This window comes from Sturnira hondurensis, unplaced genomic scaffold (genome assembly GCF_014824575.4).
Source record: "Sturnira hondurensis isolate 20B ecotype Veracruz unplaced genomic scaffold, ASM1482457v3 Scaffold0018493, whole genome shotgun sequence".
Classification (NCBI taxonomy): domain Eukaryota; kingdom Metazoa; phylum Chordata; class Mammalia; order Chiroptera; family Phyllostomidae; genus Sturnira; species Sturnira hondurensis.
In genome coordinates, this window is record NW_028091124.1 from 357,198 (window position 1) to 376,621 (window position 19,424).

The 19,424-nt window shown below is 57.9% G+C and overlaps 1 protein-coding gene across 2 annotated transcripts in view; it reads left to right on the forward strand.

Moving 5' to 3' along the window:
* HDLBP (high density lipoprotein binding protein) overlaps positions 1-19,027 on the forward strand; it is a 58,168-nt gene extending 39,141 nt beyond the window's left edge. For both annotated transcript variants that reach the window (XM_037069305.1, XM_037069304.1), the window contains exons 11-28: positions 250-328; positions 1,539-1,678; positions 2,995-3,099; positions 3,223-3,336; positions 4,184-4,270; positions 4,430-4,561; positions 8,183-8,401; positions 10,595-10,816; positions 10,908-11,126; positions 11,748-11,886; positions 13,336-13,463; positions 14,133-14,237; positions 14,512-14,646; positions 15,534-15,677; positions 17,385-17,570; positions 18,039-18,155; positions 18,308-18,433; positions 18,561-19,027. In XM_037069305.1, the coding sequence (XP_036925200.1) occupies positions 250-328; positions 1,539-1,678; positions 2,995-3,099; positions 3,223-3,336; positions 4,184-4,270; positions 4,430-4,561; positions 8,183-8,401; positions 10,595-10,816; positions 10,908-11,126; positions 11,748-11,886; positions 13,336-13,463; positions 14,133-14,237; positions 14,512-14,646; positions 15,534-15,677; positions 17,385-17,570; positions 18,039-18,155; positions 18,308-18,433; positions 18,561-18,647 (2,484 nt within the window). In that variant the 3' untranslated portion in view covers positions 18,648-19,027. The remainder of the gene's footprint in view (positions 1-249; positions 329-1,538; positions 1,679-2,994; positions 3,100-3,222; positions 3,337-4,183; positions 4,271-4,429; positions 4,562-8,182; positions 8,402-10,594; positions 10,817-10,907; positions 11,127-11,747; positions 11,887-13,335; positions 13,464-14,132; positions 14,238-14,511; positions 14,647-15,533; positions 15,678-17,384; positions 17,571-18,038; positions 18,156-18,307; positions 18,434-18,560) is intronic.
* The last annotated feature ends 397 nt before the right edge of the window (positions 19,028-19,424 follow it).

Here is a 19,424-nt window from a genome sequence, read left to right on the forward strand (position 1 = left end):
AGCCTAGCGTGGGAGAGCACAGAGACAGCAGGCCGCTGGTCAGTGAGCGGTGGGCTCCGAGGTGGCTAGGAGCTGGCCCGAATCCCACAGGGCACAGAGAGAGACTGTATTTTGAAGGGGTCTTTGAAGGAGCCAGCCCTGCAGCAGCCCTGACAGCAGAGCAGCCAGGACAGGCAGCAACCGCCAGGCCGGCCTGTGGCTCTGGCTGCCCGACCTCATTCCCCGGGGCTGTGCTCTGTGCCGCTGCAGGTTCACCGCATGGACTACGTGGAGATCAGCATCGACCACAAGTTCCACCGACACCTCATCGGGAAGAGCGGGGCCAACAGTGAGTGAGGTGGCCAGTGAGGGGGCGGGCTGGGAGAAGGCCCACCAGGTGTTCAACTGGGCGTCCTCACCCAGGTGTTCAGCCTCGAGGCAAATGTGATCGAGCAGGTCAGTTCCCTGAATCACCCACAAGGGCCACAGCAAAGGCAACCCCAAGGGTGTCATCTGCCACATTTCAGTCAGAGCTTCTGGGCCCTGAACCTGACCCAGGAGTCAGATGTTTCTAGGCTCATTCCAAGTCACCCAGTGCAGGGAGGGATTCTGTTGGGCAAACAGTAATATGCGAGCCCAGGTTCATTGTTGGCTTTACTTGTGCTGGGTAGGTAGCACAAGGTGAGACGGCATCAGAAACGTGTTAGGTGAGCTTGGTGTGTATTTCAGGACGTTTCAGACGTTGTACTCAGTTTAACTGCACGGCCATCGTGCATCTCACAATACTTACCAGTTCCAGAAGTGACCCTGTGTCACCTTCAGGGTCCATTCTGTATGCTGTGGTCCTGGCTCCTTCCCCAGGCTTCCAGGACCCCGCACTCCCTGCCCCAAGGAGGCCCGAGCCTCTGTGCATGTGCCCTGTGTGGAGTTCGCCCTGTGTGGCTGTCTTCGTTCAGAGTACATGTCTGCTTGTTGCCTGCCTTACCGGGTGTTGGTCTAGTGCCCAGGAGGTGTGGGTTTTTTTTTAAGATTTTATTTATTGGTTTTTTTTTTGAGAGAAGCATCAGTGTGTGGTTGTCTCTTATCTGTCCCCCGACTGGGGACCTGGCCTGCAACCCAGGCACGTGCCCTGACTGGGAATCGAACCGTGATCCCTTATTTCGCAGGCCTGCACTCAGTCCACTGAGCTACACCAGCCAGGGCTGATGTTTTTTTTTCTTACTCATCAATGTTGTAATGAAAGCAAGTTGAACAAAATGACGCTGTATTCTGAAGCCCCAGGCAGACCACAGACCAGCCGAGTCCCGGGTTCTGCAGTCCCCCTGGCTGCAGTCATTCCGAGTGGTCGGGCAGTGCTGCCTGTGGCTGGCCCATGGAGACGGTGCCCAGCTTGGGCTAGAGGGTGGGCAGTCGTGCGCTGAGGCCTCGGCGTCCTTTCTGCTTGTGAGACAGCTGCCTGGGTTCTTCGGGGCTTTAGCCGAGTCAGTCATCACTCAGAAGGTGGTCGCCTGTGATAGAGCCTGAGTCCAACACATTCCTTTGTGTTCTGTGTCCTTAAGTCAACAGAATCAAAGACCAGTACAAGGTGTCTGTGCGCATCCCTCCCGACAGCGAGAAGAGCAGCCTGATCCGCATCGAGGGGGACCCGCAGGGTGTGCAGCAGGCCAAGCGGGAGCTGCTGGAGCTCGCCTCCCGCATGGTGAGCCCTGGGTGGGGCCCTGCGGAGGCACCTCACAGAGCAGCAGGGGCAGCCGGCCCCGTCCTACTGGGCCACCTACTGTGCTGGGTTCCGGGCTTCTGTAGTGGGCGGACTCCAGGGACTGTGAGGGACTTTCCTGGATTCCTCAAGGCACCAGGGGAATGTGTGTGTGTGTGTCCTAGGTTGAGAGTCCCTGGTGTGAGGTTATCTGAAAATGGGAGGGAGCACAGTGAACCTTGTTCCCTGCATTCAGACTAAAGTACTGTGCTGCCCTGGGCCTGCCGCCAGCATGCCCCGGAGTCGAGTGTAGAGAACCTTCCAGCTGCGAGTCCCAGACTGGGCAGCATGTGGCTCACCTGGTGCTTTTGAATCCAAATGAGCCCAGCACTGCCCGAGTGCTCAGAGCTTAGCACGGACATGTGCAGACTGTCAGGAAAGCCACGGCAAGGTAGGGCTTCTCGTCAGGGTGGAGGCTGGCCCCAGGATCAGCTGCCCTCCCCCCAGGTGTTCTTGGTAACCTCTCCCACAGTGCCCACGCTGGGGCCCCAGTCAGAGGCCAGCTTTGGGGCAGGGCTTCTGCTCCTCAGTGGTCATCCATGGAGAGTGCAGCCTCCCACTGCTCTCTCGCCACCTCTGAGCTCACCCCTCAGCCTGGAGTGTCCTGGGTCCTCCGTCAGCCAGCTCGTATCCTATAGCCCAGGGTCCCTGGCCCGGGGGTGTCTTGTTACTAGGTTACTTACTGAACCTCATTTCTCTGTTGCCCTGACGCCCGTCCGCTCCAGAATCTCCCAAATTCTTTCACCTGTTTAGTTGGTGGGTAGGTTGCCCTCCACCTCTGCTGGTGTGATCTTCTGACATTTAACAGGCCCCCTGGAGGGGGTTGAGGACCACACGGGTCCAGTGCCCTGTGGTCAGCCACTCTTTCTTAGGCACACGGGACAGTCCTCCGAGCCTCCTTGTGGTGAGGGTGGGCCACTCCCTGCTATGCAGAGCACCAGGCCTCCCTCGGCCTCTGGTTCTTGCTGGAACACGGGTGCTGAGGGGGCTGCTCAGGTGGTTGTGGCTGCGGCAGTCACATGCTTGGTTGTAGGGCTCTACACTTGGCTTGTCCTTGCACCTTGCCCGGGGGGTGACACGTGCCCAGGGAGGGGGGCGGCACATGCCCAGGGCAGCATGAGGTGTGGTGATTGTTGGGGAGAGTAGGTGTCTAGCGGGTGCTGTCTACTGGCCAGTGCACCTGGCACCAGCCTCCTGCTGGGAGGGGTTGCTCCCCTGCTTGTGATGAATAACTTCATCTACTTCAACTGTACTCTCAGGAAAACGAGCGCACCAAGGACCTCATCATTGAGCAGAGGTTTCATCGCACCATCATCGGGCAGAAGGGCGAACGGATCCGTGAGATTCGTGACAAGTTCCCGGAGGTACAGCCTCCCAGCAGCCTTATCTCTCTAACCCCCGGGGCGGCCTGGTGGGCCCTGGGGAGTGTGCGATGTTTGGGAATTCTCGCCAGTGATTGGACTTGGTCTTCTGGTGGTTTATCCTAGGTTATCATCAACTTTCCAGACCCAGCACAAAAAAGTGATGTTGTCCAACTCAGAGGCCCCAAGAACGAGGTGGAAAAGTGCACAAAATACATGCAGAAGATGGTGGCGGATTTGGTAGGGGACGCTTTCCACCCTGTGTTGTGGGGGTGGGGTGTGCGTATGGGGACCCCAGCTCTGGGGAGCACATTGGGGTGCTGGGTGGGTCTGTGGTGTCTGGGATTTGGGCAAAGTTGGGGTGCCGCCTCTCCATACCTGATATTTAGACTAGCGGAGATGCTTACAACTTGAGTGTCCGTGGAGTTCAAGGGGGGGGACCCCTGTGTCGCAGGGCAGGTGACTGTTTCCTTCAGGGGTCTTCAGACAGCTGGAAATGAACCATCCGGTGAGGAGAGAGACTCGGACAAGCAGTGTTGTTGATGGACTGTTCTTCCCTCAGACCTGGGAATGGAAGAGGGCACTTGGTGGGGAGACTGCCAGGGGCCCTGTGTGCTCCAGTCACAGGCAGGCTTGCACGCACCTTGCGGCCTCCTGGGAGTGGGGCCAGGCGGGCTTACCTGCGCCCAGGAGCACTGGGCCTACTGAGAGCAGCTGGGCCTATGTGCTCTGAGCTTGCTCCTCAGCTTGGAGTCCTGGCTCCGTCCGTCCCCAGCTCTGTCTTAGAGGGGCCGCGGGCACCCTTTGAACCTGACACCCTGGTGGGGCGCCTGGCCAGGCTCGGTGCTCCTGGGTCATGGAGCATGTATCTGGCGGGTCCTTAGGGGAGCATGCTTTGCACCATCGACTCTGTGGGGCTGGTTGTTTGCAGGCATCTCACTCGTCCTGGTGACGGGCCTCTGGGGGTCAGATGGGGGAGAAGTGGGACGGAGTCTGCTCCGGAGCAGTCTGTCCTTCCATGCGGTTCTCGGGTGGAAGGGACACTCTCGAGCGTGGCAGTTAACCGGCCACCTCTTCTGTTTTTAAGGTGGAAAACAGCTATTCAATCTCTGTCCCGATCTTCAAACAGTTCCACAAGAACATCATTGGGAAGGGAGGCGCCAACATCAAAAAGGTGACCAGGCCGCTCGCCCTCGAATCGCGGCCCTCCTTGCCCTCGGCAGCCCCCTGCTCTCTGGCTTTAGATTTGCAGGGGGGGCCTGGCTTCCCCGCCGTGGGCTCCCCAGTGTTTCACGGGGAGTCACTGCTCACTGCTCAGTCTGTCTCCTCGTAGATCCGGGAAGAGAGCAACACCAAGATCGACCTTCCAGCAGAAAACAGCAACTCGGAGACCATCATCATCACGGGCAAGCGGGCCAACTGCGAGGCCGCCAGGAGCCGCATCCTGTCCATCCAGAAAGACCTGGTAATGAGGGCTGGGCGGCCGGGGCACGGGCTGTGGCCTGGGCTTGCGCGCAGACGGGTGGCCTGGCCTCGGCCTCTGGGGCCTCTTGTGAGGGTCCTGAGTGGCAGGAGCAAGGTTGCGTGCTTGGGAATCTTCATGTCCCGACAGTGTCACTTTTTTCTTTCTTTCAATTTTTGAAAAAAGACCACCTAAGAAAGCGTATCTTCCCAGTGGGCAGGCGGGTGTGCTGGCGGGTGTGCACGTCCGTGGCAGCACCTCCAGTCAAGACAATGAACTCTTCTCCCTGCGGTGGCCTTGGGCCACTTGTGACACTTCTGTCCCGCGTCACTTCCCTGCTGTCCTGCCCAGCCATCTGCTTTGTCATGGCAGATGAGTCTGAATTGTACAGAACTGACCCAAGAGTCACAGTGTCTCCCCTGGAGTCCAGCCGCATTCACAGTGCACAGTCACTGTGAGGTTCATCCGTGTTGTGGTTCAGTGCGTCACGTGTCCATTGTGGTGTGATGGACACACAGCTTTGGGTGCGCTGGGAACGACGCGTTGGTGTGACAGTGGTCACCACACAGTCCCAAAGCATTTCCTTGAGAATGTTGAAGACTCTCAGCCGCTTCATTAAGTGTGGTTGCCGTGCTCACGCGATGCCCCATGTGAGGGACTCGCTTCCTAGCTGGGAGTCTGTACCTTTTGACCTCCTTTGCCCAATTTGCACGCCCCCCACACTCCCCATCTACAGTCCCCATCTGCTCCGCCGACTACAGCTCAGTTCTCTGTGTCTGCAAGCTCAGTTGTGTGCTGCCTTCGTTTTACTGCTGAGTCACACTGCATTGTGTGGATAGCGTGTGTGCCCTTTGCGTGAACTTCGCAGTTTGTGTCTTTGAAGGGGTTTATACAGTATTTTATCTCAGTTGTTGAATGTATGGGTATAGGATTTTTCACAGTAGTCCCACATAATCTTGTTACTGTTTATAATGATGTCACCTCTCTCGTTCCTAATACGTAATTTGCATCCTTATTATAAGACGACCTCCTTGTACTCCTAGTAATATTCTTTGCTCTGAAATCTTTATTACAGTGGCTTTCTTTTAGGCAGTTTGCTTTTCTATTCAGTCTCACAATCTCTGCCCTTTTTTATGTTCTTTTTTTCTTGTGGTGAGAAATCTTAATCTACGTTTCTTTTTCTTTTTTTAACCCGATCTTAGAGAGAGAGGAGACAGATCTTGGGGTGGGCGGGGAGAGAGCACAGTTAGCTGCCCCGACAGCAGTCAGACCTGCGGCCGAGCGGGCGTGCCCTGACTGGGGTTGGCACCTGCGGCCCTGCGGTGTACGGGAGGCCCGCCAACCAGTGCGGAGCCACCTGCCAGGGTGGTAGTCTCTGCCTTGGAAGTCGAGGTGTTCACATTTAGTTGTATCAGTGATTATATCTGTTTATTACGTGTCGTATTACGTATTTTACTATATACACTTACTAAGTGTAGTAAGTTACATTTAACGTGGTGGTTAATGTGTTTATTTTCGAATTTATGGTGAAATGTCCATAGAATTTACCACCTTCACCGTCTTTCAGCGCGCGCTTCAGGGGCACTGAGTGCACTCAGGCTACTGCACAACCAACACCGTCCACCGCGAGAACTTCCCCATGTTCCAAACAAAAACTGTCCCTGTTCCTTAGCAGTGACGGCCTGTCCCCTCTGCCTGGCCTCCTGTGTGTGGTTGTAATGTGTGTGCAGTTGGGTTTTTGTCCCGTCCGCTCGGTTCCTTCTTGCTGCCTTCTTTTCCCTTGAAAGTTCCTTCGGTTCCTTCTGTTGCCCTTTTTCACTCGGGCGCCTTGTGCCTCGGGGTCGCTTTGGCATCTGGTGCACCCCTTCCCTCGAGGGGCCTCCCCACCCACCCTGTGCTTTGTCGTCCTGCCTCTGCGTCACGGGCCGTGACGCGCACACTTCCTTAGCCTTCCTGTGTAAATACCCAGCTACTTCTTAAGGGGATGGAAATAATGAGAAGAAACGTTTATGCGTTCACCCACCTTAATCTATTTTCTGTGCTTCCTGTACACCCCACCTGGCCCCCTTCCTGCCGTCTGACCAGCTCTGCTGCTCCCCAAATGTTGGAGGGCTGGGCTCCAGCAGCGTGCCGGCCTCGCTGCTTTCACCTGGAAGGTAGAGCTTATGGGGAGAGTGTGTGGACTGTTACCAGACCTGCCACCTGTCTCCCCAGACCGCTATACGGTTTTGCATTCCCATTGGCATGAGCGCGTCCCGGGGCCCCGCCCCAGTTCTCCCGTCCGTGCTTGAGAGTCTGCTTCCCTGTCACCTCACTCACGTTGTTCCTGACAAGACAGAGGAGGGTACCCTTGGCCTTGCTTGGCTGCACAGACTTGCCTGCCTCTGGCCTTTTTTTAAATTGTATCACCAGCTTTGTAGTTTTCGTATTTCTTTGCTTGGAATTGATTGAACTTCCTGGATATTTGAGTTTAGAGTTGTTATCAAATTTGGAAAGATTTGGGTCATTACTTCCTAATAGCTTTTTTTGTCCTCCCCTCCAGGGCCTCTGGGTGCTGGGTGGCATGACGTCGTCCTGCTGTCCCCTGATGCTGTTTTACTGGGGGGGGGGGGGTGGAGGTGCTCTTTCTCTATGAATTTCTTTACATCCATTAACTTTCTGCAACATCTGATCTGCCCGAAACCCCATCTGGTGCGTTTCCCATTTCAGATGCTAGTCTCACCTGTGGAAGTTCGGTGTGGGTTTCTCCTTCTTGCTCCTGACACGTTCAGTCTTTTCCTTCAGCTGCTCCACCAGCTGCTGTACAGTGAGAGCCCTTTCTGTCCTCAGCCCGTCTCGAACCTCTGGTTATTCCTGGGTGGCTCTCTTTTGTTTTAGCCTCATTGTGGGTTGTTGTTTCCTGTTTCTTTGACATCCAGTATTTTTTTTACTGTGCCAGACACCGTGAAGCTTATTGTGGTGGATTCCACTTATTTTTGTGTCCCTGTGTCTTTGTGCTTCGAGAAGTCACTTTGAAACAGCGCACCCTCCTTGGACTTACCGGGTGGGGTCACGGTGCTGCTTGTCTAGGCCCAGGTGTCCCTGCTGGAGGCCGAACTCTTCTGAGCCCTGTGCCTGGGTCCCGTCAGTGTGGACCTGCCGGAGCTGCGGTGCTGCGCCCTCCCCCCATCCCCGGCTCGGGCAGTCTGCCTGTGTGTGGGCCTGGTTCTGTCCATGTTCGCTCTTCCTGGGTGCTGACCTGACGGCTCCAGGTGCTTTGCTCTCCCTAGACCATTGGCTCTGTGTCCCTGGTGCGGGGCCTCGTACAGTGCGTCCCGTCTGCTGTGTCTCTCGCACCACTGTCTACGCAGCCAGTAAACACAGTCTCGTCGACTCCTTGTGACTGGAGGCCGAGTCCCTGCTCACAAGTCTTTAACAGGGAAGGGCTCGGCGGCTCACACCCAGAGGGCCTGGAGGAACAGCGCAGTTTTATGGGCTGACATCGTGGCTTCCCTTCTGCACTGAGTTGCCAGTGTGCACACACACCCACATGTGCACACTCAGCCCCACCCACTGTGGCTTGACCCTCACTCTCGCCCTGCTTGCCACACAAAAGCGAGGCTCCCTTGTGCCGTGTGATTTCAGGCCAACATAGCCGAGGTGGAGGTCTCCATCCCCGCCAAGCTGCACAACTCCCTCATTGGCACCAAGGGCCGCCTGATCCGCTCCATCATGGAGGAGTGCGGCGGGGTCCACATCCACTTCCCTGTGGAAGGTTCGGGGAGCGACACAGTTGTCATCAGAGGCCCTTCCTCAGATGTGGAGAAGGCCAGGAAACAGCTCCTACACCTGGCAGAGGAGAAGGTGAGTCCCCCACGCCCCTGAGGGGTTTCTGTGTGCTGCTTGCTGGAAAAGTCCTCTCTTCCATGTGGAGACTCCAAAACCAGACTCCATGTTTACCGTGGCAGGTCAGAGGTCAGAGCATGGTGCGCGTCTTCCTGGCCTTCTGACTTGGCCATTATGGACGGGCCTTTCCAGGTCAGACCCCCATGTCTGCAAAGCAGATGACTTCTATGCAGGCGAGTCTGACATAGAAACGCCAGACTGTTTGTGCAGTTTTGACAAACAGCAGTTGTGTGGCCACCCTCACAATAAAATGTTTTGGCTGTCACCCTCAGAGTTCCTCATTGAGTCACCTTTGCCCCTTTGTCAAAGTCCATCTTGCCAGTCTGTCTGTCCCATAGGGCAGGGCATCTGTGAGTCCTGCTGCTTGGTGCTCTGTCAGATCGCTTCAGCTGCTCCAGATCCTCCACCTGAGATCTTGGGGAAATTTCTGCTTGGGTTCTGAGAAGGGTCTGTTGAAGGTAAAGCTCAGATTGGGAAGAATTGACGTCTTAGCAGTTTGACTCTCCAGTCTGCCTCTTCATTTTTTAAAAGATTTTGTTTATTTATATTTAGAGAGAGGGGAAAGAGGGGAGAGAAACATCATGTGCGAGAAATACGTGGATCAGTTGCCAGTTATGCACCCCCCGACCTGGGGAACCTGGCCTGCAACCCAGGCAAGTGCCCTGGCTGGGAATCGAACCAGTGACAGTGACCCTTTGGTTCCCAGGCCGGCGCTCAGTCCACTGAGCTACGCCAGCCAGGGCCCTCTTCAGGTTTTTAAGTCTTCGGCTTTTCCTTGGTCTGTAGATTTTAAATGCATGCCGAGCCTGAGCATTTTTAAGTCTTCGGCTTTTCCTTGGTCTGTAGATTTTAAATGCATGCCGAGCCTGAGCATATTTGGTTCAGTTTAGGTCTGTTTTGTTTTCAGTGTTACCACATGTGGTACTTTTGTGCTTTATGGTGCAGTGTGCAGAGATGTGTTTGATTTCTGTTTACTGGCCTTGTTCTTTGTGTCTGGTCTAAAGATCACTTACTAATTTCAGTGGCTTTTTGGGTAGGTTTTCATGAGTTTTATGTAGAATGTCATCTGAAAGCAGACAGTGCGTTTCTTCCTTTCTGGTCAGTGCCCCTGTGTGTCCCATCTTGCTGTGCCACCGGGGCCTCCTGGGTGTCGGGGAGCAGGGCTGGGAGCGGCCCGGCCCTGCCAGGAGCTGGGGGCCCTCAGTCCTTCCCTGAAAAGGGGCAGTGAGCCGAGACATTGTCGGGGTGAGGGTGTTCCTTCCTGGGCCGAGTTGGCTCGGAGATTTTATTGGGAGCGAGTGTGGATTCTGTCAGAGGTTTCTTCTGCTTCCATCGACTCAGTAGTGTTGATGGAAGCAGTAGTGTCAATGATGTGTATTAGGTTGATTTTTTTGTTCTGTTTTATTTTTTACCTTGATGTCTTGGGCTGGGCTTGGTTTTGATGTGTTTACTGTTTGGGCTCATTTGACCTGTCAGCTTCCTGGTACTGCTGTTGGTGAGGGTCTGTCCAGAGAGCAGTGGTCTCCCTGGTGTCCGTGGGCAGGTGACACGTTCAGGTGTGCTGCCCCGCACCTAGCAGGCCTTCACTGCTCTGCCTTATATTTCTTCTTCGTGCCTGTGGGCCTGAGTCAGCCTGGAGGGGTGTGTCCCTCCAGTGGCCCTGCCAGACAAGCTGGTGTTCACAGTTGAGGTCCTGTCAACTTGGTGTCAGACACGGACCTGGGTGGTAAAGGTCTCTGAGCTTGCAGTTGGGGTGTCACTGGCTGTGTGTGGGTTCATCCAGAGCCCAGCAGAGGGAGACCTGGACAGGGAGCTCTCTGCCTGCATGGGAGGGGTGGGCGGCTGTGCTATGCAGGTACACCCCGTGGTCCCGGGTAGAGATTTGCTCACTGCTGGTAGGTGGCAGGCCTGGGGCTCTGGGTCTGTGCGCTCTGATCACCTTGGTACCTCCTACCCTAGCTGAGGGAAGTTCAAGGGTGGTCAGTCTTGGTGGCTGTGCGTTTGTGTGGGTGCTGTCTGATTAGCCCCACCAAGGGGGTATTGGCAGAATGTGAGGTAAGCTCCACCCCACACTCTTGTCCGCTTGGGCCTCTTGTTCACCTGCCTGGGCAGGTGGTATCAGGCCAGTGTTTGTGGGGTTGGTTTCTGCAGCAAACCAAGAGCTTCACCGTGGATATCCGCGCCAAGCCGGAGTACCACAAGTTCCTCATTGGCAAAGGGGGCGGCAAGATCCGCAAGGTGCGCGACACCACCGGAGCCCGCATCATATTCCCGACGGCAGAGGACAAGGACCAGGACCTGATCACCATCATCGGAAAAGAGGACGCTGTCAGGGAGGCACAGAAGGAGCTGGAAGCCCTGATCCAGAACCTGGTGAGGCCTGGCCCTCGGGAGCCACCTGGGCAGCGGGGGCAGGGCTCGCACTACCAGCCACTGACTCCTTTGTCTTGTCTCCGGGATGCAGGATAACGTGGTGGAGGAGTGCATGCTGGTGGACCCGAAGCACCACCGTCATTTTGTCATCCGAAGAGGCCAGGTCTTGCGGGAGATCGCTGAGGAGTACGGCGGGGTGATGGTCAGCTTCCCGCGGTCCGGCACACAGAGTGACAGAGTCACTCTCAAGGGTGCCAAGGAATGTGTGGAGGCAGCCAAGCAGCGCATCCAGGAGATCATCGAGGACCTGGTGGGTGCCTGGGGCTGGCAGCCACTCAGAGCTGGGTGGGGGCTCCCCCGCATGCCCCTCAGGCTGGCGAGTCCACCGTGGCCGTTCCCGCCCAGCCTGCTCCTGTGGTAGGCGAGCGCTGCCCCTGAGAAGCAGCGCCACTGTTGGTTTTATCGAAGTGCTGTGTGTGCAGGGCACCCGTTGCCTCCCTCTCCCCTGCTCCCGAGGGAAGAAGAGGTGGACAGAGCCTGTCAGCCCCCTGGCTCCTGGTGCTCCCGTGCTGTGGCCCTACATGTGGAGTCACAGCCACAGCATCCGCAGGTCCCCCAGCCTGGGACTGATGTGGCCCCTGTCTGCAGCGGTGGGGGGTTCCTTGTGTGTGGAGACATAGGAGCGAGCACCAGAGGGGTCTTACACAGATGAGACGTTGATGATTTTTTAGACCTCAGTGGGGCACATTTCAGAAAGGCCTCCTACGGCCCTGCTCACACCCTTCCTCCCTTGACCCCGTCGTCAGATGAGCCCTCAGTTCACCTTGGGAAAGGGGTGTCCATGCGCTTGGTCATGGCTGCAGAGGATGGTGCTGTGAGCGTGAATCATGAGCACTTAATCTTTCTCTGTTCCTTCTTGCTGTGCCCCCAGGAGGCCCAGGTGACCATAGAGTGCGCCATACCCCAGAAGTTCCATCGCTCTGTCATGGGCCCAAAAGGTTCTAGAATCCAGCAGATCACTCGGGACTACAGCGTTCAGATTAAATTCCCAGACAGAGAGGAGAGCCCAGGTGGGTCTCCGTGGGGAGCTCTGGGGGCGGGGGGCAGGAGAGAGGCAGGGGCCGGTGGCTGTCACATGTCCTGGCAAAGCTCTGTGTTGCCTGGTACTGGACACTGTTGGGTGGCCCGGGGCCTTGCAGAACTCCCAGGCCATGGGCTGCGTCAGCTGCTGCAGGGCAGCGCGGGGCCCTTCAGGGTTCTTCTCGGCCTGTGGCTGGTGGCAAGGCCAGAGGGGAGAACACCTGCTGCCTCTCCTGCAGGTGGAGCAGGTTCAGCCCCTGTCCCCATGGACCTGCTCCGGCCCGGCAGCAGCGCCCGTCCCAGCTGGGGGCTAGCAGCTGCTGAGGGGAACAGCCTCTGACCCTTCTGACCCCTCCTTAGGATGCCACTGGTCACCAGGCTGTCCTTCTGGGATGACTGCCATCTGACTCTGCTTTGTGTCCAGAGGGGTGGGGTAGGGTGGGGAGGTGGCCAGTGAGCAGGATCTGGCTTCTGTCGCAGACCCGACTCTATCAGTCCCCTGGGCTCCTTGTGTTGTCCCAGCGTACGCTCTGTGCGGACTGCTTGTCGTGGTCCTGCCGGGAGAGTGGGGACAGGCCCGCATGCTCTGACCTCCACAGGCTCGCCAGGGCTTTAGAGCGCCCGTCGTTCTGTCATACGGGCCATTTTGAGTAGAAAGCTAGTTAGATCATACCATGTCACATGCATGTTCCACGCTGGAGTATTTACTTCTTAGTTTTGATGTGATTTCACATGTGAAGAAAAACTGCTCAGACACAGTAGGTTCTGGATACTCGCTTTCTACACCTCCCCAGTCGTTCTCACCCACCCACCCCCCTCGCACACACGCCCACACGCACATGCGCCCTGGTGTCCCTGAGTCACTGGAGTGGCTCTCACCCCTGCCCCTTTCCCCAGCGGCTGGTTCCCGAGAGCGAGGGTGCGCTCTTGCATCAGTCGCACTGACCCTGGCATGTCTGTCCACCCCTGGAGACCTGGTTATGTGACACTGCGACAAGTTCATAGTTGACCTTCGAATTTTCTCATTTTTGAAGCATCCCTGTGTTAAAGCAGGAATCACGATGGCTCTGGGCAGTCGTGCCTGCCCACGCGTGTATTCGTGTCTCAGGGACTCTGGGATTCCGTGTCACACTAGGAATATTGTTTGGCTCCCACAGGAGCCACCCCCCAAAGCCGCTTCCATGTCCCGTCTCAGGTCCCCATCACCCCTGGCGCTTTCTTCCGGGCAGCAGCAGCTGGGGCGGCCTCGCCTTGTCTCTCTGAACCCCTGAGCCCCTCCCAGCTGCCGCCTCCCGTTGCCAGCTCCAGGGCTGCGGGAACACTGTCCTCCCCTCTCAACTGTGGTGGGCCCCTCGCTCTTCCCACCTCCAGCTCCCATGTCTCTAAGCCGAGGCCGCGCAGCTGAGGCCTGTGGGACTTGCCCCCCCCTCTCCCCTCAGCTGCCCAGGAGAATGGCGATGACCCTGGGGAGGGGAGAGAGGCAGACCCTGGCTCTCCCCGGAGGTGTGACATCATCACCATCTCTGGCCGCAAGGAGAAGTGCGAAGCTGCCAAGGAAGCTCTCGAGGTGGGTACAGCGCCCCCCCCTGGGGGTGCTGAGCACTTCCCTTCCCAGCCCCTGGCAGGGTAAGGGGCTGGCCCCTGGGGCCGCAGGGAGCCCAGCTGGTGGGTCTTGGTGTTTCCCTCCGTGGAGCGGGGGTGTTGGGACCGTCTCGGGCCTGTAAGGACCCGTCGTTTTCGCAGTGAGCACTGACTGGAACCACCTCCATGCTGGGCGCTGCTCTGCATGCTGTGGGGAGCAGCTGTCCCGTGTCCAGGGACAGGTGCCACGGAGGCGGTCAGGAGCAAGGGCGGTCCCAGGCACGCACCTGTGACCCACGGGGGCTCAGGCCACAGTCTGTTCCCGACCTCTGCGAGTCTGGCAGGGCGGCCTCTGTGTTGGGGCCTCGAGGCCTGGTTCTCCTGGGTCTGTTTTACTTGGTTTCCTCTGGCGAGGGGCCTCTTGCACGCAGGAGCCAGGGTCCGAAAGTCGCTCCACCAGCGTTAACCCTGACACTGGACTGCACGTCCTCTCCCCAGGTCTTCCCTGGGATTAACAGTCACCTTCTCAGTCCAGATGGAACAGCGTGGAAGGTTCCGGGTGTGCACTGTCCTTCCCCCCATGAAGCCCTGGGCTGAGCCACAGGGTCACCCTGGTCACTGCTCTCAGGCCTGATATCGGTCCTCTTCCCTGCAGGCACTGGTCCCTGTCACCACTGAAGTGGAGGTGCCCTTTGACCTTCACCGGTACATCATTGGGCAGAAGGGCAGCGGGATCCGAAAGATGATGGATGAATTTGAGGTGAGCAGTTTGCAGGTTCTGTCCCTGGAGATTAGGTGTGGGGAGTGACCTGTCACCGGGACTGTCAACACCCTCCCCCCAGGAGGTGCTCCCCCAGCTCTTCTTTATCAAGCTCTATGCTGCCTGTCCTCCTTGTCCCCAGCCTGCAGGTGTGTCCCCGGTAAATGTGACATGCAGGCTGTTCATACTTCTAAGTTTGCCATCATCAGTGGGGCTAGACACATTCCCTTTCTGGGGGGCCCCACATACATCAGGTCTGTTCCGTGTCCACCAGGTGAACATACACGTCCCAGCACCTGAGCTGCAGTCTGACATCATCGCTATCACAGGCCTCGCTGCCAATCTGGACCGGGCCAAGGCCGGGTTGCTGGAGCGCGTACGGGAGCTGCGGGCAGAGCAGGAGGACCGGGTGAGTGCCAGGCGGGGCTGTGGGCACTTCTCTCAGGCTGTGGTTCTCAGCCCTGTGGCATGAGAATTGCTAGGGGCTTCTGAGAGACCCAGCCCCCCAGCCACCCTGTGGCCAGGGAAACGGGGAGGCAGGTCGGGCAGTGTCCTCCGTTGGGAGCCTTGCTCAGGAGTAGGGCTGGAGGCGTGGCCATCCGCCTTCACAGTGTCACAGTGGCAGCTGGGCCCCGGGTCTGTCAGCAGGTTCCGGAAGAGTGAGCCTGGAGACATGGCGGTGCCCCCACGGGGCCGCAGGGCTCAGGGTGTGGGTGGCCATGGGCCCTGGGGATCACAAGCAGGAGGCACAGCAGGTGGGGCCTGGGCCCTGGGCCCTGGGTCCTGGAAGCAGTGCTGCAGGTTGAGCCGGGTGCGGGCTCCTCTCTGAGGGGGGCATGCCTGGGCTTGGACATCCCACAGGGTCGCTGCAGCCCCATTGCTTCAGCCCAGGGGCTTTGGGGCGTATCCTCAGACCAGGTCCTCGGACATACTCATCTGGGGCAGTGTCCTTAGCACTTCAATTCCCTCTTTTCTCTTTGGCCTTTTTACTGCCCACGCCTGTCCCACCAGTGAGGAGCACATGGCTCCGCCCGTCATCGTCCTTCCAGGTCCTTTGCTGAGGGAAGCGCTGCCCCAGTTGTATGGGGTCAAGGCCTCTGGTTCTCATCACCTGTTGGTGATGGGATGCGGCACAGAGGCCCCCAGGAAAGCCTCTGCCTGTGTGTGTGGCTGTGCTGACAGGGCCCTTCAGGCCTCTGGGTGGAGCGAGGGCACAGGGACGGGCGTGGGGTGAAGTGCACCTCAGGACTGGAGTCTCTGCCCTCTGCTTCATTCCTTCTCCCGTGTCATCGGCAGGCTCTACGGAGTTTCAAGCTGAACGTCACTGTCGACCCCAAATACCATCCCAAAATCATTGGGAGGAAGGGAGCAGTGATCACCCAAATCCGCTTGGAGCATGACGTGAACATCCAGTTTCCTGATAAGGAGGATGGGAACCAGGTGAGAAATGTGCTCGTGTTGGACACAGTGTCGGGGCGCTTTGGGGACATGTGTCTTCACCTGGGAACATGGACCGGGCAGATAGGAGAGGCCCCGCTGGGCAGGGAGAGAGCAGGTTTCTGAAGATTGAGTTTGGCTCATGGTTTGGGCCCTCTCTCAGCAGGTGCCAGCAGGCTGAGGTCTCCCTGTCACAGCTGCCCCACCGCGTGCACTTGGCAGGGTCCTCGCATACACACGCTCACAGGTGCAGCCCTGCAAGGCGTGCCCTCCACCCACTGAAGCATGTGCTCACTCCCGGGGCCCAGCCAGCCCAGCCAGCCCATCCAGCATGCCTTGCACCAAGTGGGAGCCCCGTCTGCACCCAAGTCCCCTGCACTCTTTGCCACACAGCAGGGCACCCAGAAACAGTGGCCTGGAACTCTGACCAGCACACCCCAGCAGTCCTGTGCAGGCTGGTCCCACTGTGCCCTTCCTTCCCACCTGCATCCGAGTGTCCTTGGCGGGCCTGCGCTTGCTGACCCCATGTCCCCTTCCTCTGCCCCCAGCCCCGGAAGTGGCACTTTACAAATACTCTTTGTTCTCTTTGTAAGGACTGTGTTTACAGTACGCATGTGATAAATTTTTTATTTTTGATTTGACCTTTAATTACTTTGATCTTGAGACTTTAGATCTCTCCAACCCCTCCTCTTTACTACCCTTTACTTTCCTCCCCTTCCCCATATAATTACTGCTTTTTAGCATCACTATTTGGTATTTAGACTATTACCATTCTGTAAGCCCAGCAGCATCAGGCAGCCATGTCTTTCACACACAGTTGTTTTCTTGTTCAGGGAGGGACGGGAGAAAGGGAGAGAAACATCAATGTGTGGTTGCCTCTCGAGTGCCCCCAACTGGGGCCCAGGTCTGCAACCAGGCATGTGCCCCTGACTGGGGATTGAACCTCAGCCCCTTGGTTCTCAGTCCTACAGTCAGTCCACTGAGCCACACCAGCCAGGGTTCAGACAGTTTCTCCTGTGAGAATGATGCTTCCATTTGCCAAGTGTGTTCTGCCTTCAGCACTGCTGCCTCTGTGGCTGGTGGAGGCTGGTGGGCATCATTGGGCGGGGACCAGGGAGGGCCCATGGCCTCCTACCCTGCGTCTGCGTCACCTGGACTCCTGGGGCCTCTCTTCCTCTTTCAGGTGGTCATTCTTCCCTGGTTCTTCTATGCTGTGTTCTGTTCTGTGTGTGTGTGTGTGTGTGTCCTCAGCATGTGGTTTAAGGTCGCTATTTTGTTTTCTACTTTTCCCTCCTATGCTCTGAATTGTCCATTTGCTCACCCTGCCACTCTGGTGCCCTCGCTGGTACATGTGTGTGGTAGGAGGGCGGCCCGGGGTGGGCACTGCAGGTGTGTATTGCTGGCCATGCTGTCTAGCACCTTCTTCCAGGTTGGTCCATCTCCACAAAGGGCCCCACAGACGAGGGACCGGAGGGCCCTTCCCCGACCCCTCACCTGCCAGTGCCCTTGCGTTGTCCTGTGGGCAGGTGCTCTTTCCCTTCTGGTGTGTCACCGTCTCTTGCGTGGGGCTTGGGAGGGATCTTGTTAACCTGATGTTTTCCTACCTTCTTTCTCTGCTGAGTGGGTCGGCGTGTGCCCTCCAGCTTCGGTCCACCTACCCCCGTTCTGCTCAGGGCCCAGTGTCCTCTTCTGACAGGCTCCCCCTCTCAGCCACAGGACCAGATCACCATCACCGGGTACGAGAAGAACACAGAAGCTGCCCGGGATGCCATTCTGAAAATCGTGGGTGAGCTCGAACAGATGGTTTCTGAGGACGTCCCTCTAGACCACCGTGTCCACGCCCGCATCATTGGTGCCCGCGGCAAAGCCATTCGCAAAATCATGGATGAGTTCAAGGTGCGTCCCCAGCCCTGGTGAGTTGCAGGTCTCAGTTCCTGCAGTCAGTGGGGCCCCACGGACCCCCAGGCCTGAGTCTTTCTGCCAAGGCTGCTGACAGTGCTCAGTGGCCAACAGGGTCTGGAAGGGGAGATCACCTTGGTACTCAGGTGCTTGTCCCTCGGGCAATGAGGCCAGGTAGGGTCACAGCTGTGTAGCTGGCACTGTTGGTCAGTCTCCTGTGCTGGCCTGAATAAGGTGGCACCCCCACGGTGTGGCTGCCTGCCACCCTGGCCGTCCCCAAAAGGCAAGTGAGTGTGAAGAGGTAACAGCGTCTGTGTTCTCGGCCCCCAGACCAGGTGCCCACATTTCTAACAGAGTGGGAAACACGGAAAACAGACCGCTCCCAGGCACCGGATGGGGACCATCGAGTCCAAAACCCTTGACAGACTCAAGGGCTGCCTTAGCCAATGCCTGTGCTCCTTCCAGGTGGACATTCGCTTCCCGCAGAGTGGGGCCCCGGACCCCAACTGCGTCACTGTGACGGGGCTCCCAGAGAATGTGGAGGAGGCTGTCGACCACATCCTTAACCTGGAAGAGGAATATGTGAGTCCTGGGGCCCCGCAGGGCCCTCTACAGGTGTTTTCAGATGCCAGGCAGGGATGGGGTGCCCCAGCACCTAGAAGTAGGGTGAACACAGAACTGGGTGCTCACCAGGCATCCCTGCTGCTGGCTGACGCCTGCCCCTGTGCCCACAGCTAGCTGACGTGGTGGACAGCGAGGTGCTGCAGGTGTACATGAAGCCCCCGGCCCACGAGGAGTCCAAGGCGCCATCCAAGGGCTTTGTGGTGCGGGATGCACCCTGGACCACGAGCAGTGAGAAGGTCAGACAGCGCTCGCCTCCAGGGCCCCTCTGGCTGGGGGGGGGGCCCAGGGTCCGAGGGCGGAGCCGTTTTGCGGCTGCCTAAGCACAGCCCAGTGAGTAAAGCTGCGCCCTCTCTGTCCCCACAGGCTCCGGATATGAGCAGCTCTGAGGAGTTTCCCAGCTTTGGGGCTCAGGTGGCCCCCAAGACCCTCCCTTGGGGCCCCAAGCGATAATGATCAGAAAACAGAAACCTCTCCAGCCTGCTGACCCAAACCCCACCACACAATGGTTTGTTTCAATCTGATTCAGCAGCTGGACCCTCCGTAAATTGTTGACGCTCCCCTCTCCCCGAGGTCTCGCAGGGAAGCGGGTGCCCCGTGCTGTGTGAGGCCGGTCCTCAGGCCTGGCCAGTGCCCAGTGCGTGCTCAGGATCTGCCCCCGACGCCGGCTGTGGGCCGGCTTTCCATGCTTTGAACACTAACAGAGGCGATCGGACATCTCACCGGCTTGTCAGCAAGGCCCTGGCCCCACTGAGTGCTGCACAGCTGGGGCTGAGCCCACTTCCTGTGTCGTGACCTCAGGAAATAAATTCCTTCACTTTAGAAAAGCCAAACGTTTGCCCTCTTCCTTTCCCAGCTCCCTTCCCCCCCTCTGCCTGTCGTCTAGCCTCTGTAGATTGCAGTCGCCTCCTTCGCGCTGCCCAAGCCCACTCAGCCTAGACCGCAGGGTGGGAGGAAGCCTGGTGTGCGCACGGGAGCACTGGGACCCCGAGGGGCCCGGGCGCCAGGTGTCCCTGCCTGCCCTGCACCACAGGTGCCGGGGGATGAGTGAGGCTTGCAGGTGAGGCTGCATGTCTGTCCCCTGGGTCTGGGGAGGGAGGTATGGGGGGCGAGGGGGGATGTGGCCCACTGAGGAGAGGTGGACACCTGCTTCCCCTCTGAGACGGCCCTGCTCTGAGTGACAGCTGAGACTCACCCTCCCCAGAAGGATGCCTACTTCAGTCTCCCCCT